We start from the raw sequence: 17,439 nt of genomic DNA, 5'->3' as shown, positions 1-17,439 counted from the left end.
AGGCTGTGAGTTCAACAAACTGCTACAAAAGTATAAATAGTAACAGCAGGAAGACTGCTAGAGCCCCAAAAATGATAGTGCCTGCAGACGCCCACGCTTCAGCTGTGCCCTGCAACAGTGACTACAGTGATAAAGTGATAAAGGCCATCGTGGCCTCTATTTCAACTCAGTGCAAAAGGCATTTACAGTAGATGTCAGATCACCAATCACGACTTAAAAAGCTACTAAAATCTTCTGAGCTTGAGTGATAGTTTGTGAGTGAGAAAAAAAAATGGTCAGCAGAGGTTATTTGGGTCCACAGCTCTCATGGAAATCTGCTAATTTATACCCATGACACATGTGGGAGTTTCTGACCTCTTTTCACCTCTTTGACCTGGCATGGCCTTGGCATGTTGAGAGTCAATGCCCATCTCTGTCAGCCACTCTGATTCCACTCATTGTTTGTGGTTAAAAGGGGTTAGAAGAGGTAACGGGGAGTTCCGTCTTTATTTAAAAGCAAGCAATCCTGAGCGCATCCTTCCTTTTCAGTCTTATGAAATCATCATTGTATGTTAAATTACAGCATATTAAATACAAGGGTAAATCAGTGCTGAATCAGTGATCCATCTGTGGATCTCAAAATGCATTTGTTGAATGAAAAAACAGGATTAAATTGCAGCAAATCTTGCCCACAGTGGACAAGGGCAACATGGACAGAAATGATATATTAAAGGCAACATTAGTAAGTTATTGAAATTCACATTTTCAAATCACATTAATAATAGATGATAAGAGATATTAAAGATTCTGTGCACTCACCCATGTCCAGAGAGAAGTGTGGGGGTTATTGAAGTTTTGCTGGGTCGCTTTGTGACTGTGATATGAGGATATGAGAAGTTATTCCCCGCCACTCCTATATGAATCTGACTCGCGCTTTTGTCTCATCAACAATAGATAGACCACATCTCCCCGACTCACATCTTAAAGTCACAAAGTCCCATTTCAGCTGCCAGTCATTATTTATGGAGCCATGGGTTCAGAACTGGGGCCAGAAAGTGGGTTATAAATTCTGTTATGAGTTTTGTTTCTTGGTATTTGGTGATATTTACTGTTTTTGAGCTGTTTGAATTCTTTTGATTACGCAAAACAATGTGGGTAATTTAGTAGAAATGGGAGTTTTTGCATGCACACAAAGATTACAAAGATATCAGTTGATACATCCAATCTATTTTTAAGTGCAAAGTTGCACAGTTTTCTTTATTTATATAAACAACACAAATGATCTACCACAGCTGTCCTTACATCTTTACATGTCTTAACCTCAGAGGTGTTTAATTATTGCACATGTTGATTTGAAGGCTGTATTTCATTAACTTTTATTGGCTCATCTGTTTATCAGACATGCATATGTCAACATGCATCAACATGCGTCAACATGCATGTGTTGTCTGTCTGCACACGCACATGCTAGATGTCAGCAAGATACAACAAGCAGGTCTCAGGGCCCTCAGAGCAGCGTCCTGAGAAACACACAGCGATGAGAGGTACGCACAGACAAAAGAGTGAAATAAATCGTATCGCCGGTGACTGACATCGATGAAGTTGACCAACAAGGGTGACATTGACGGTCGGGTCCAGCTGCTGCCCTCCTTCCCTCCCTCCCTCATGTTTGACCCAGTTGATGTCAAAGCCGGGTTCAGTACAAAGGAGCCAGTGTGGAGCAGGAGAAAACACCATTTTTTTTATTTTTTTTTCTAGGAGAAGTCCCGCATCCTATTTTTGCTTCCCCATTTGAAACCCATGACAAAATGGACATAAATGTTAAAAACCACAAGGGCGCTACAGACAACCATCATACCACCAATTGGGCCAGATAATAACAATCATCTCTGTTTGCAAATAATCACATTTGAGCAACTGATCTGTTGTTGAACATGGATTCACTCCTCTTAAGATGGTGTCAATATTAAACCAATGGGCAAAAGGACTCGAAAGCAGACTCGGGGGACATATCAGTCGTAGGTAAAAACAGTTTACTGAAGCAGGGTTTGGTAAACCCTGCTTCAGTAAAAGGGTAATCAGGAGCAGGTGAAGCCAATCGAGGCGGGGCAGTTAATCACACAGGCGGGAAACGCACAAGGGCGGGAAACGCACAAGGGCGGGAAGTGAAGACACTGAAACGAGAGAGACGACAAGTAAGTGCCGAAATAAAACAGGAAATGAGACAAATACTGAGGAAATAAGAAAACTTAACTCACACAGGGGACCGGGATGTGACATTTGTTCACAAATTGCTTGGTGTGAGCTTACAGTCTGTAGCCTTTTGTCTCCAAGAAAAACAGAATAATGACACATGAAGTAATTAGTATGTAGAAAAGGAGTAATGAGATCAGGAAGTGAGAGAGCGGAGAGGAATGATGCCTTTGAAATCTCAGAGAAAAAACATGTGAGAGAGAGAGAGAGAGAGAGAGAGAGAAAGAAAAGAGACGGGTAGCATTAATTAACCTCGGTACAGTACATGGGAGTGTAGAATGGTTGTCAGCTTTACTTTTGAGATGTGAATTTGCAATGATTTTGACAAGTTAAAGGACGGGATTAGGAGGACACGTTTTGGAGACTTGGTGGCTTCGGTGGCATGAAGAGAGCGATTCATTAATTTATGAATGAACTATATTCCACAAAAACTGATGCAGATGGTGGTCGGGGATGCGAGCAGCTCAGATGATGAATTATTGGGTAACTCTTAATGAGACGGCCTAACAGTTATTAGTTAATGCATGAACTGATTTTGAACTAGCACATTACTCTCTCCGAGCAAGTAGCAAATGCTATCATGGTGCATATATCAATATATGTTTAGCATAATCACATAGAAAATTGTACCTATATCATGATCAGCACCATGGACAGCATTGTGACTACATTGTGAGCGTACTATACGTCAATGTATGTGACTGTGTGTGCAGTTCGTATATGTGATGTGGCACAGTGCTCTATCTTTGAGTCATTTTTATAATTGTTTGCTGCGTGATAGATATTTTCTATCTACCAATATTTACGCACTGCAAGTGGTAATACGCATGTGTTGATTGCACCACCTTCTATCCCTGTTATGGTAATGTCTGTTATCTTGTGACAAAACGAACAAACAGGCACCAAACAAACAAACAAGAACTTGGAGGACAAAAACACGTCAGTCAGAAGTGAGTTCAGTGGCAATGACCTCCCGCGGGGAGTGCCTGAATTATTTGTTTTACGGCATGATGAAGCAAAGGGAGGACTGAGCTGTGTTTCTCCAACAGGGTGTTTATTTGCTCGCGTGTTTGATTGTCTTTCAAGCTTATCTCAGACTCTGCTGGCTGTGTGTTTGAAGCCTGGGGAAACTGCAACCAGGCGCTGTGTGTGTTCCAACATTTTTAAAGATTTTCCATAAAACTGCAGGAGGACCAGAGCAACAGCAGTTAGAGGCACAAGTGGAAGATTAAGGAAAGATGGAAAAAGAGGACTGTGCTATTGCTGGAGGTAGATAAACATGAGATTGTAACTGATGAGCAATTATGGCTGAGAAACTCAATGAAAACATGCAAAGAAAGAGTGAGGTTTGGAAAGTGAAGTCATTCTCTGATAGCCTTAAAACAAGGATATATAACTTAGTAATGTTAGTAACATAACATTATACTTTGAAAAGGTAGCTAATATGAGCATACCAGACCCTTATGGAATTGATCAGTTTTATTTTATTGCTTATCAGTTAAATTTGTAACAGGAAGAATGTATAACGGCTCTTTTCAAAAGTTACGTAGTCTCGTTTTAACCCTGACCCTAAACTAAACCTGATCCAACTTCACTTTATTCCCAGAAACCCCCCCCCCCCCAACCTCATTCATTAAATGAGTGCTCCGCTCATTGCACTCCGGTAACATTGTCAGATTCGTGATGGACAGTTAACTGAATCTTTTTTTATTCCATGCATTCTTCCATTTTCTCAAAACCTGGTGCCTACATTATCAACAATGCCACTTGACCGCAGACAGTTCAGTGAAAAATGTGTGGGCGCTAGTTGCAGCTAATGTAGCCTCGAGTCACTGCTAGTCTCATGCAGAGACGAGGAGCAGGTGCCAGAGGTCTGCTAAGCTCCCTTCTTTCTAACCTTAAAACCCACAGATTTCCAAGTTATAGTCTTCAGCTCAGATTTGTAATTCGTTCACACTACGAGCGACACAGCGACGTTCAACAAGTCATTTAATGGAAGCCAGTGACATGAAGCTACAAACTGGTGCCCGACACGGCGTGACGCGCCACAAATCAAGCTGATCTAAATGTTTTTGGCGCTCCAATAAAGCGGCAACCAATCATATGTTTTTGTTTTATCCTGTTCTGTTCCATCTAAAAAAAAAAAAAAAAAGCCGTTAGCCAGTTCCCAGTGCCTGCTGTTACTACAATGTAGCCGGCCACACTTAGCCATTTTGTTGCTTTTGTTGCTCACAGTGTGAACCTAGCATGAGGTTTTTTTATCCACACACAGCTTGATGCAACATATTTTACAAATGCAGTCGGACTCTCCATGAACTGTAAACAGTCTTTGATGTTTAATTCTCATGCATTAGCATACTTAAGATGCATAAATGGGGGCTAATTTAACCTCAAACTCTAACACCGACCCAGGCACTGTATAGCTTTTGGTCTACATTTCACACGGTTATGAGTATCCCTTTAAACACTGTAGACTTTTAAGGACTCATTAATATCCCAACTTTGGACAAGACTCATTTTTAGTTCCAAAAATCTTTTAATAGTCGTCTCATTTAGATTAAACAACATTATGATAGGTTCAAAGAAATCAAATCTCAAAGCTTGATGTCCATCATGTCCATTCAGTAAAGACTGACCCCTGGATATATCTTGGTAAGCACGGGGTCCAGACCACTTGGAGTAGGCGCAATAATCTGCAAGTTTCATCAAACTCTTCTTTAAATGTGAATAATAGAGTTGGTATACATACAATTACAATGTAATTACAGTTATCTTTCTGAAGACCTTACAGTATTCTTAAACAAACGACAAATGAAATGTTGATCTAAGATGATTCTGTACAAAGAAGCCAAGCCAAAAGAACCATGAGTTGGTTGGAGTGGGAAAGCACATTTTAAGCAATTCTCTTTTTATAGTAAAGCAGAAGTTATATTCCTACAATGCATAAAGCAAAATTGTAGACACGTGAAATAAAAATATAGCAAGGATACTCAAATAGACTACAATAGATTACACAACACTACAAATTGAATGGTTCATTTCAAACAATGCCTAATTTACATTTTTGTAGCGCACTTCTCAGCACACACCCACACACACAGAAGTGTTGCACTACCAGATAGAAATATTTTTGGATAAACTGGACATTTTTTCCACATGTGGGACCTGTATTTGAGTAAAATTTCCATCCATTGTTGTTATGATTCCAGAGTAATGTGAGCGAGTTACAAGGCATTTTAAAGTAATTACAGTAAAAATACATTTCCATAATAAGCAATGCACCATGAGAAATATGTATAAAATAGCTTGATAATAATAATAATAATAATAATAATAATAATAATAATACGGCTTTTCAGCTTTTACCAGATCTCATCTCTGTCCACCACGAGTTATAATGTCACTTCGTTCCACGAGATCAAAATAGATATCACAGAGTAAGAAAAAGCTTCCCATACAAATCCAACTGTAGAAACATTATACTAAGTTCTTGCTAGGTAAAGTTCCAAAAAAGCTAAAGTGGAAAATGAAATGCGCTTTTTGTTTTTGTCTGCCTTTGAAAATGAGTATTATAAAATGACTCTGCAGTTAGACTTCCTATTATGAGAGAGCAAAGGCAGAATGTTGGCGGTTGTACACCTTTGGAAAAGACAGAACGAACATATTCAATCCTATTTTACCTACACATCCTAAATATAGCTTTACATTTCCATGTTTTATGTACGCTTCTCCTCCCCACCTTCCCTCAACTCCTGCCAGGCTATACCCGAGTGGTAGAGTGGGTGCTGGGCAGGCCTGCAGAGCTGTAACCAGCTGGGAAGGTGCTGTATGGACTCATGTTGGAGAGGCCCATCAGGGAGTTGGGGATCATGGTGATGTTGTTGGGGGACATCAGAGGGATGTCGTCAGGGGAACGGCGCTGGCTCAGTGAGTAGTCCATGCTGGGCGAGACGTGAAGAGGATTGTGAAGGGCCTCACACTGGTTCCTTTGCTGGGACAGGGTCTCGTCTATAGTGGTGGTGTGGCTCACATTGTTGCCTTTGCTATCACGCTGGGGACTGGGCTGCTGGGACCTGTCCTGTCGACTGCGCTTGTCCTTGCGGTAGTACAGAGCGGCGAAGGCCAGGACGTTGAGGAAGAGCAGTGACGCGCCCACAGCAATGGTGACGCTGAGCTCAGTGGAGTAATCTCTCGGGTTCGGCATGATCAGAGGGCCCATCTCCCTCCCCTCTTCGCCGTCTTTGTGGGCAGTGGATAAGGGAGGACGACCGGTGCTGCCCGACTTCTTACCGTTGGACTGGGTGGAATCCAGTGGGGTGACCTTGGTGGTGGTGGAGGAGTAATGGAACATGTCATGGAGGTTGTAGAGATGGGGCACCAGGTGTTTCCAGAAGGCCACCTTGGTGGCGCGGTAGTGGTCACGGATACGAGGCTTCAGGCCAATGTGCAAGTACAGCTGGTCGTAGGGGTCGTACTTAGACCAGGCCACCTCCTCGAAGCGATTGGCCTTGGTGTGGATGAACTTGGTGTCCTGTGGCACTGGTTTGTTAGGATCCCTGCAGACACATTAAGACAGAAAACTTGAGTCATAAGAAATAAATGCGACGGAAGAAAGCTAAATGGTAGCATTTGGGTTCGGCAATAATTCAGCATTATCAATTTCCAGAATATCATCATATTGTAATGATAATTATCAAGATATCGCTCTAGAAACCTTTTTGTCCAAATGAATGATTTAGAACAGAAGATGTTTTTAGTTTTACACACAGTTGTTTGCTTTGAGCATTAGTTTGGGTATTTAACATTTTGCTTACATTTGCCATACCATAATGCATATCATTATAGGGAAAATATCCTCATTCATACTGAGATAATGATTTCGACCCCGTAGCCCAGCCCTTGCTGGTATAAATGCAATGTTGCCATTACAAATGCAAATCAAAACAAAAGGCCTGTTTGTTAAATTTAAAAAAAGGAGAAGAACTTCATCGGCATAAGTCAACACAATGTAATATCACCATCTCTCCTCAAGGGCTCAGCATTCCCTCATTCCTACACAGTAGAAACAGCAGCCTACGGTGAACTGTGCTGTGCTTCCTCCTATACTGCTAGTCATCATCCGCTAAGACTCGTTGCTGCTGTGCGTTCAATATGCAGGAAGACTCCAGCAGGGCAGCAGCAGCGGAGTCCTCCACTACAGTGCAACTCACTTATCTTCACAGACACGCAAACCTGTGCCTCTGTATGACAAATTGCAAAATAAGCTGTCAGTAGGTGCAGAAGCTGCACTTTCACAAGCATGTTTTTTAAGTGCTGAGTCACTGTTGGTGCAGGTCAACGGAAGGAAACTGGAAAACCTTCATAAGCTGAAAACGTCTCCTTTCAATCCTGGAAATACTTTGAAATGTCAGTGCTTCTAATGATAATGTTGATAATCCAAAGTCAGTAACTTCATACTTAAATCTATACAGTACTTTCAATAAAGGCAACAACATTTGGTTCCAGTGTAACACTATTGAGTATTGCAAACAACCATATACATATTTCTTTACTGATTATTTCTGCCAATCCTACTAGAAAGTACAACTCACAGTAAAGTTTGCAGAGGTTTATGGCGTACATCTTAACAGCCTTCTCAAGTTTTCTCTTCAACGTAACCTTTTTGTCAGACAGTGAGTGACTGCTTTTAAACATTTATGTGAATTAAGCTGAACATTTTGAGATCCGTCACCTTCAGGAAGTCTGCCCGAAGTGCGTATAGAGTTTATAAGGAAGCTTTAAAATAGTGACAACATGGCATTTCAAAAGACACAGCTTCCATTAGATTAGATGGTGTGTGCTCATTTAATGAGACTGCGCAGTTAAGCATCACCACATGATTTAGCATTTTGCTGGTAGTGTACACAATTAAATATCCAGTGAGTGCAAATGTTATGAGTGTAAAGCAGACCTAATTTACAGTAAGAAGTGACCATTAATGACAGATGAAGATTATTTATAGACTTTCGATGTTAATGAATTCATATTAATTGATAAAAACTGTAGCAACGCGTTCCATGGGAGTGTTCTTGTGAACGAGCAAAGGAGAACAGTTGATAAAGGCTGGACGACATGGCAGTGGGAGTTCGGGCTGCACTTAATTAGGCGGCACTACTTAAGGCTGAATCTTACAGAAGGGCGAATGTAGCCGAAGTTAGAGGTTGAACATCTCAACACATAAAGTCTGCAGCACAAGGAAGGTCATCTATGTTATACCATAAGCCACGAAAGGAGTGTAAAATGGGATACTGAATGCACTGCAACTATATGTAAAGAAGCCATATTAACGTTAACATGTACTTTGGTTTGTCCCTGGATTTGCTCTTACTCACCCGCTCTTGGCGAAGTTGGTCCAATAAGTCATGACCACAGCGCTGAGCATGATGTCGTTCCTGGAGAAGTTGCAGGGGAACAGGTCAGTTGGGCCCACCATGGGGATGCCAAACACATAAGGCACCTCATCTCCGTGCGCTGAGTCTGACCACACTGGCTTCATGAGGCTCTGGCAGTGGTGGTAGAAGGCGTAGAAGTATGTAGGCGAGCCATAGCGGGCGTGTAGGTCAGCCGTCACTACTGAGGGCTCCACCCACTGGTGGTCTGTGAAGAGGGCCACCAAGGTCTTCCTCCTGGTCTCCGGGTTGTCCTTGTCGGCCCAGTCTGTGTACATGAATTTTATCGTCTCCCTCAGTGTGTCCTTCCCTTCCGGGTAGCCATACAGACTGTCCACAAAGTCTGACACTGCGAAGTCAAAGTCGTTGCCAGACACGCCGTCTTCCAGATCCATCACGTTCTCCACAAAGCGCAGCCCTTCTCCCTGATTGACACCCAGCATTATATCATAGTTGAGGAACTCGCCCTGCTCCATCAGGATCTCCGGGTCATCCGGGATGACATCTCCGTCAATGACAGGACCGAAAGCCACGCGGTATCGGGCGGGCTGGATGTCTTGCTCCACCAGCTCCCTTGCACTCTTCTTCTGCAGGCAGGAGACCATGTCCACAGTGTCCAGCACGTTGCAGCCGACCCTCTCGGCCAGCATGCGGGTGTACTTGACTGGTTGGTAGTTGACAGCCCAGCTGGACAGGGCTGAACCGCTTTGGATGATGGCTCTGTGGAACAAACCTTGGGACACAAAATTCACAACAGAAAGACACAGAAGACAACAGAAGCCCAGAGAACAGTGGTTAGTATTAGTATTCTTTTTCTCTTTTTCAGCAACCTTAAAGGCATTTTTGACATGATCCATTTTGCACAAATTGCTAATCACAACTAGATATCACACCAGCCTTGACGCCAAATTGAGCCCCGCTTTCTACCCCCTACTTCCGGCCCCCTTTGCTTGTACCGCTCCCATTTTCAAACTCCCTATTGATCTCAACAACACATTTGTAAAGTTTCGTGACGGCACCTTGCATGGTTGCGATGCTATCGCAGTGACAAAATCTGTCAACACCTGGCAAAGTAGGCCTACTCAAAACCGCCGTTGTTGTAGTTCCCGCTACAGTAGGTGTCTCCAGGACCACTTTTTCAATGATGACACACACAGACACATACACACACACACACACATGGTGAAAATAATACCAGGGTCGCTGTCACGGCTGGTAACTAAATCCAAGGTTTGTTGACACACAACATTTAGGTAGATAAAAGCAAACAAGCCCGCTTGTGATGTACTTTGAATAGTACCAAGGGAGATAAAGCATTAGGGTGAAAGAGAGTGAACAGGCCAGATTGAGCCTTGCTGATGAGAAGCTGCTCTGTAAAGCAGCTGGTGGAAGAAATGAGCTTCTAATAGGATGCTGTCCCGTTCCATTGTTATTATAATGATTAAAAAAAAGACTTGCTTCTCTCTGTTGATCCCCTTATTTGTTTCTCGTGGTGTCATTACTATATGCGGATGACAGTGAATACAAGTCAAATTAATGATCAATTGGCAGCATTGTTTCAGTGAGGAGGCTTTCGACGCCAGTTATTCGCACGCGCACTGCAACCGTATAATCGTTAATACTATGTGTCTAACAAGCTGCATAGCTTCGTATAGGCTTCTGATGCTAAGTGTGCAGTGGAGGGACTGTGCGGGGAGATGAATATGCAGTAACCCTGGTCCTTCAATGTTGATACAGTAAACACAATGCTCTGTTGAATTGTTTATATGCAGTGCGTCACCTCTGTCTCTGGGGATTTTGTATCTACCACCTAAAAATGACAAGTGATATGTACCAAGTCAAAAAGTACTCTGCTGAGGTTAAAGCATAGCCGTAGCCTGAAAAACAGTGCGGGGACAGTGTCACTTTCTCTTGCCTTGCTGTCATTTATTTCAATTTTTTTAGGGCAGTCTACTTCAAAGACAGCCGGAGGTCTTTGTGCATTCGCTGCAGCCGAGCTAGGGCATCAAATACAAAGCTCACAAAGGACAGTTGCCGCAGCCTCCCTGGCATTGACGAAAACACACAGTTTGTGCCCTTGTGCTTCTGTCCAGCATCAATGCGACGGTCGGGGAAATAATACGGCAAAGATAAGAGGGTGGGCCACCCATATTGAAATACGCCCCTTTGATTCTTGCAAGGAGCTTTGGATAAGTGTTTACCAAATGGCATGATATCCACTAAAAAGAAAAGTAGATTAAAAGAGTTTTCCTTGTCAGTGGATAACAAATACCGGTTTCCTGTGGGTAATTTATACTCTTTAAACAGGTATTTTAATTGAATTCATGTTGATTTATATTGTCGTTTCAAAAATAATAATGTTGATAGCATGGATTTGTAGTTGAAGCTGGACTAGAATGTGACATTTTCAATTAAATAAAGCATTGCCAATAAATGTGTGTGTGTGTGGGGGGGGGGATCAAATGGATGAATTAAGAAAATATCTAAAGAATGTGGTCTCTCTTTTTTTTGGTCCTGCTTCATTCTCACACCAGCCTTGTCTTTGGTTAACAGTGTCTTCAATCAAGGCTTTGCAAATACAGAACGCCCACGAAAAGGAAGATGGTGTTTGTTTGTTTTTTTGTATTTTTTTGTAAAGCTTAGAAACTTTCCACTATACACACTGTATAATGTAGCTGAGTAAATGAGGGTAAAGCAAATCGGTCGCTGAAAGATGTAAATATTAGTCAGATAGAATGGTAAAAAGTGATGGACACAGGTGAACGTGATGGCGTGGGGGAAACTGTATAATGCCAGTAGGCTTCTTTAAGAGCTTCCCATTTTAAGAGGCAAAGCTTTTAGGCTGATTAGATTGAGTAGAGGGAAACAAAAGCAATCACTTACTTAACGAATACCCCCTTTACCCTACACTACCATGTCATAACACTTCATCTCCCTGACAGACCATTTAGAGCCAAGCTTGAAACAAAGAACAAAATTCCAAAAAGATTAAAAATGATTGTTCCAAAAGTAACTGGCATCTTCAACGATAAGAAATTAACATGATTGCAATGTTAAGTTTGTGGATTTTGACGTTGCTTTTTTTTAAGTGATGGCATTAATAACTGAGCAAACCTGTATTGATCAAAGTCAGAGATAACTGAGACGGTGGTCCTTACCTTCTGAGTGGTGGGACAGAGTTAGCAGACTGACGCAGGAAGCACCGATTCCAGATCCAAAAACTGTGATGCGACCCGGGTCTCCTCCAAAGTAACCGATATTCTTACTGATCCAACGGAGAGCTTGAATCTGGTCCAGGAGTCCATAGTTTCCTTTTGCTGCCTGGTCACCAGTACTGAGGAAGCCTGAAGTACACAGAAAGACATCAGAGCCAGTTCTGAAGTAGAGATCTACAGTGTATGTCACAGCTTTGATCTAAAGTTCTAGCCCAGCAGGGCATCTGACTGAGCTGAGACCGTTTCCCCTCGGGTGCAAATATTCCTTCTCTCTCTCCCACAGTGTCTTGACTACTTTAGTCAACTCCTCGTAATAGTCTCCAAGCAGCGGCGCCCCTCAGGAAGTGATCAGGCTCTGCGAATCTGAATTCTCTCCTCGCTTGTGACTTCATAAAATTCAATGTGCATAAATCTTTTGCCTAGTTCTCTACATGAATTTCATAAAACCACAGAGAGGTCACCGTGCTCTTACAATTGATGCTATTACTTATTCCCTTGTCTAGTCTCATCTAAACAACGTACTGTGTTTTGAATGTTAAACGCAAGGGAAACTCTTGACCTTGCGAATGCTTGTGAACGCTGCATTGCTCCATACTGTGTTTTAATCATTTTTCCTTCAACAATTGCAAAGGCTGATGATCTTGCACAGATTAGATACTTCTATCTAAAAGAAGATAAATTGCGTTTTCAGAATGAGTCCAAACAGCTTGTGTGCAAACAAGGACAGACCATGATAAGTATTTGCAGCACTTTTCCTCTGAGGACAACATATTTATGCAAATCAAGCTGTGCCATGCTACCGAGATCCCCGTTGCCTATATTCTCTCGAACTGCTTTGTATTTTTCTCTCATGTCTTCTTTTTATAGGTTATAACAGCAACATAAGTGGGAATTAATGAGCATTATGTTTATTCTCCCACATTAAACTAAATACCCCATTTGAAATACCATTACATTTTACCACACAGACTTGTTGTCATCACCTAATATTCCGATTCTGTAGTTGAGCGTGACAACAACAACATTCCCATAACTGGCCAGCACGCTGCCGTCCATCATGTTCCCGGTGCCCTCCATATAGGAGCCTCCATGGATGTAAACCATCACAGGTCGAGCTTCGGAGTCCCTTATATCTGCAACACACACACACAGATATGCTGAGCAAACAACGGCCGAGGCAATAGTAATGAAACACTGTTATTAAAAACGTTATATCAACTTTTCAGTATGAGGTATGAGTAAAGACAGCTTAGAAAAGGTGCGAAGCAGTGGTATGCTTGTGGGTTGGAAGCTGTAATGACATTTAGAAAATGCATGGACACTCTGACGAGGGGTTTATGAATCAAAGAGTCAACTGTAATTAACACCAGATTTTACAGTGCAGGTAAGCGCACGACCGAGCATGCTTTGCCTCGGTAACGTATCGGAAATGTTTTGATGAGAGGAAGAAAGAGAAGAAAACCCATTGATTTGACTTGTGGTTCGATGTCAGTGGAGAAGAATATTCTGTAATGGTGTGATTTCACAGTTCCACATATAATATGCATGCACAAGCAAAAATAAAACGTTTCATATGTGTAGACTTGGACTTATAAGTCCCACACTGCACCGAGCTCTTGTTATCTACTAGTACGAGCTAAAATAGAAACTTCATTTTTGCAATAAAAATAGAAAATCTAGGCTTCGTGCTTGGACACCAACTTGTTACATTGACAAACGACTGTCTTTAAAAGAGACTATCAGACAGATAAGTAGATAATGCAATCAATGTGGATGGCAGCAGCGATGTAGCTCTTACTGAAAGCTCAATTCAAAGCACGAGGTGCAGTAACAGAAAACGTACGTAATCATAAATCAGATAAAAAGAACTCGTACTGTTCTTCAGGCAAGAAGAAAGACGAAGAATTGTAACTTCATCCACCAAACTCAAGCTGAAAGAATCCATGCATCAAGACTTTGAGCTCTTAAAAAATACCTTCAGATATATGAGTCTCAGCATGTGAGAAAGCCGCCCCCTTTTTCTTGTGTTGGCTCCCTGGGATTCACATGAGGAAAAAAAAAAAAGTACAAAATTGAAAACATCACGGTTGACTGTGCCTCTTATTTTTATATACGGTCCAATCCAACTGACAGAATCAGGAGACAAAAGATCCATACATTATAGACAAAGAGAAGATCATCCCATTCACATACAGCATGTTGCACTTTTACCTGCAATTGCTTTCTGACTAAATGTAGATGCAAAATCTAGAGCTGTGTGACACAATTACATTATAAGTTAGAGTAGAGATACAAAATAATCAGTGTTTGTAATTCTGTTTCCATCGAGTAAACCAATTCTTGTTAGATATTTGTAGGAAATGACACAGTGTGAGTATGCGCCCACACACATGCAGAGACACACTGTTTCCTTTGAATGGTTTATTATCTTTCGTTATATTGATCCAGCTGCCTCAGCTTTGACTGCAGTAATACATCTTTCTTGGTTCATTGTATCTCGCTGTACAATTATATTTTCAAACAAACTGTCATGTTGATTCTTCAGGTTAAGCACTGCAGGATAGTTACTGAAGCTATGAGGTGTATGGTTTATTGATCAATGACTAATAAACTCTGACTGAGCAGGTAACAAGCCACAAAAAACAAATATTAAATAGTGGAAATCTCAATAAACCACTTTTTAGTTTGGCATCGCAAAAAGACTACTGGAGATCTATAAAAATGAAAAAAGCACAAGTTTCACATCAGTGAAACAAATAATAAAGTAACAGAATGCCCGAGGTGCATTTTAAATAAACAATGACATAAAGAAAGAAAAAAATCTCCAAAGAAATAAAAATTGTATAAACCCGATGGGTTATGTTCCTTCCTTTAAAATGTGAATGCAAGTGTGAGATTTAATGAACCTGTTTGGGTGGCGGGTAAGGAAGCCTTTCGGCAGCAGCACTCAGACCAGGAGCTTTATAAAACATGGGCTGCACCATTTTGGACAGCTACCTCTCAAGCAGGCTGTTTATCCGTTGCTACGCTACCATGGAAAAGTCTGCCAAAGAGCGGCAGGTTACATACAAAAGTTGAACACGGTCCAACTTTGAATGCTGAATGTTTTGTGTTATACTGAATGCTTGTGAGGGAGGTAATCTATTCTGAACATATTCTATTAGAAATAGTTTTTTTTTTTTCCTCCAAAACATGGAAAGCTGGCACTGCTAGCTTTACTAGATCTGCTAAGTGGTTCTTCAGGATTACCTTTGATCCTCAGCGGTGACAGCCAAATATGCTATGGGCTCATCCTTTTTAATAAATGCTGCAAATAATTTCTTTGGTTCGGTGAGTCTGTGTGTATCCATACACGTTCAGTGACCTCAGGGTATCTCCAGCTGCCACAACTACCAATATATGAATAAATTCCTACTTATTAATGGAGAAATGACTGTTATTTCATATGGAATATGACTGCAACAAGTGAAACAACAATGGCATTGCTTTGGATGGTAAATCAGCACTTGGTGGCAGCGATGAAATGAGAAGTGGTCGCAGACACGCTTTATGATGATAACAGGACGACATGGATAATAATGATTGGTAGAAATGGGTAGTTATTCTTGTCCATTTTACCACACTCACCATCCTCTGTCGGAGCGTAGATGTTTAGATATAAACAGTCCTCGCTCTGATCCTGAATGTATGTGGCTACTGTGTCCAGGTTATAGGTGAACCATATGGGCATCATGATCTCCGGTACGGTGTTGTGGATGTTCTGAGGGCACACAGGCATGAAGTGGGTAGCATTCTTGATACCTGACCAAGAGGAGGGCTGGTCGGGGGGCATGAAGCGCTTCTCGCCCATGGGCGGAGCAGCATAGGGGACCCCCAGATACTGATCAACGGGCCGGAGCACCTCGCTGGGCACAGGAACCCTGAGGCCTCGCAGTTTCCCAAACTGGGTGGTCACGGTCGGATAGAATTTCTGGCTTGTTGCCTTGGTGAATGACCAGCAGGAACATAATATCCACCAAAGAAGAGCACAGTGGGTGATGGTTACAGTCCCTTGATGATGTAGCAGGTGTGCGGGCAGCAGATGGTCTCTAAACGTAGCCAGCCACATGGTCTGGTCTGGGCAGGACAGTGCCCTTGCACAGCACAAATGCACAATGTAGTGACCGCTCAGTCCCTCTGCACCGACCCTCTCAGACAGACATCACTCACTGCGCCTTCGGCTGCGACGGTTATCAAATCCAAATACACGACAGCCAGGTATGGACCGCCCCCACTTCCGTTTTTCATTGCAGTGCACACAAATCTGAAAACAAGATGATCAGAAAGAATTGACTAAGTTGTGATAAAAGTGTTTTCTTGCTGTACCTTGGGGCTCTAAATACACACTTTTATACAAGCTTAATCAGCATGCCACATCCACTGTAACGCGTCGATGCTAATAACCTTTTGGGACAATTTGCTGTCTTAAAGGAGCAAATTTATGCTTTGACATGTACAAATCACTGAATACTGATCTCTGTGTATCAGTGGGGGAGGAGATGGGAGGAATCTGAAAAATCCATCTGCTGTTATGTTGGATTAATGCTGCGAAAACATCTCAAGATAAAAGGTGTTAAGCACCCCTCTTCTAATGTAAAAGTGGCAAAGTGAACAGCAAAGAAAGATGAATATGAGCATTGAAGAAGGATTAACTGGGAAAGGAATATCTGGTTTCTGATGTTTCAGTGTTTAATGTATTTCTAAAACACCAAATATCTCACATTATCAATATTTGTATCTTTTTTTGTCTTACATCTAAGCAACACTGTCAACCACTAACTTGAAGATGAATAATGGAAGTGTCCCAGAACAGACATGTCTAATGGGACCGCAAGCCCCAACCCGTCCTCATATAGCAAGTAAGGTTAAGTGACGGACTTGAGGAAGGCTTAAAGGCAGCATAAAACAGTTGAGTTCAATATCAGAAGAAAAGGATCCTTTGACATCGTATTGAGAAATTGATTTGCGGTAGTCTTCATCTTCTGTAATCCATTTTTTCCCCACTTCTCACTTTTTTTGACCAACACTAATGCTTAGTCTTTTAATAAAATGTAGGGTTTTTAATCCACTTGCAGCCATAAATAAATTCCTGTTAATTCCACAATGATTTATCTTATTATAAGTGAAAAAAATCCCTTGATCTTGGTTAGTTACTCCAGTAATATTTATTTAGATACAAACATATAAACTGTTTTCTAACCGGCAGTCGCCAGAGCTTCTGTGTGATGATAGTTTGTCTCGTTAGTGGTTCACAAGTGTGAACGTCTCAGTAACATTCACCCCTAATCACATGTGCATACTGTATTCAAATAAGGTCTCAAATCTAAGCTCACCCACGGAGAACTACAGAGCAAATTGTGTTGTGCGTCTTCCAATTAACTACTTTGTTATCCAAAATGCATCCCGTCTCAGTCCTCATGGTCTGGGATAGCAGTCAGCATAATATGCTCGACATCAGGTTCTCACTGGCTCGTCAATGAGCAAGGCAAAAGCAAGCTTGTTAACCTAATCAAATCTATTGACGA

The 17,439-nt window shown here is 41.7% G+C and overlaps 1 protein-coding gene across 3 annotated transcripts; it reads right to left on the bottom strand.

Annotated features, from left to right (window-relative positions):
• Positions 1 to 5,992: 5,992 nt before the first annotated feature.
• On the bottom strand, positions 5,993 to 15,983 carry nlgn3b (neuroligin 3b). Of its 3 annotated transcripts, none has more exons than XM_076101790.1 (6): positions 15,503 to 15,983; positions 13,851 to 13,910; positions 12,859 to 13,008; positions 11,819 to 12,004; positions 8,604 to 9,393; positions 5,993 to 6,788 (listed from the first exon to the last, which is right to left on the bottom strand). In XM_076101790.1, exons 1-6 carry the CDS (start codon positions 15,981 to 15,983, stop codon positions 5,993 to 5,995), a joined length of 2,463 nt encoding a protein of 820 aa, XP_075957905.1. The 3 variants fall into 3 exon arrangements, with proteins under 3 accessions (XP_075957905.1, XP_075957907.1, XP_075957906.1); XM_076101792.1 differs by lacking the exon at positions 13,851 to 13,910 and adding an exon at positions 10,919 to 10,939 and having other exon boundaries at positions 8,604 to 9,399; positions 15,503 to 15,740; XM_076101791.1 differs by lacking the exon at positions 13,851 to 13,910.
• Positions 15,984 to 17,439: the final 1,456 nt, after the last annotated feature.

This window comes from Anarhichas minor, unplaced genomic scaffold (assembly GCF_050575085.1).
Source record: "Anarhichas minor isolate MPS153535 unplaced genomic scaffold, ASM5057508v1 ptg000027l, whole genome shotgun sequence".
NCBI classification, from domain to species: Eukaryota; Metazoa; Chordata; class Actinopteri; order Perciformes; family Anarhichadidae; genus Anarhichas; species Anarhichas minor.
Note: the sequence above shows the minus strand (reverse complement) of the source record. Positions and strands in the feature narration are given on the sequence as shown.

Bases quoted from the DNA above. Each gene is read 5' to 3' on its own strand.
- nlgn3b (XM_076101790.1), bottom strand. From the start codon at position 15,983: ATGTGGCTGGCTACGTTTAGAGACCATCTGCTGCCCGCACACCTGCTA. The intron at 13,009-13,850 runs GTATTTTTTAAG...TGTGTGTTGCAG, and splicing joins TGAGACTCATATATCTGAAG to ATATAAGGGACTCCGAAGCT. The intron at 6,789-8,603 runs GTGAGTAAGAGC...ATGTGTCTGCAG, and splicing joins ACCAACTTCGCCAAGAGCGG to GGATCCTAACAAACCAGTGC.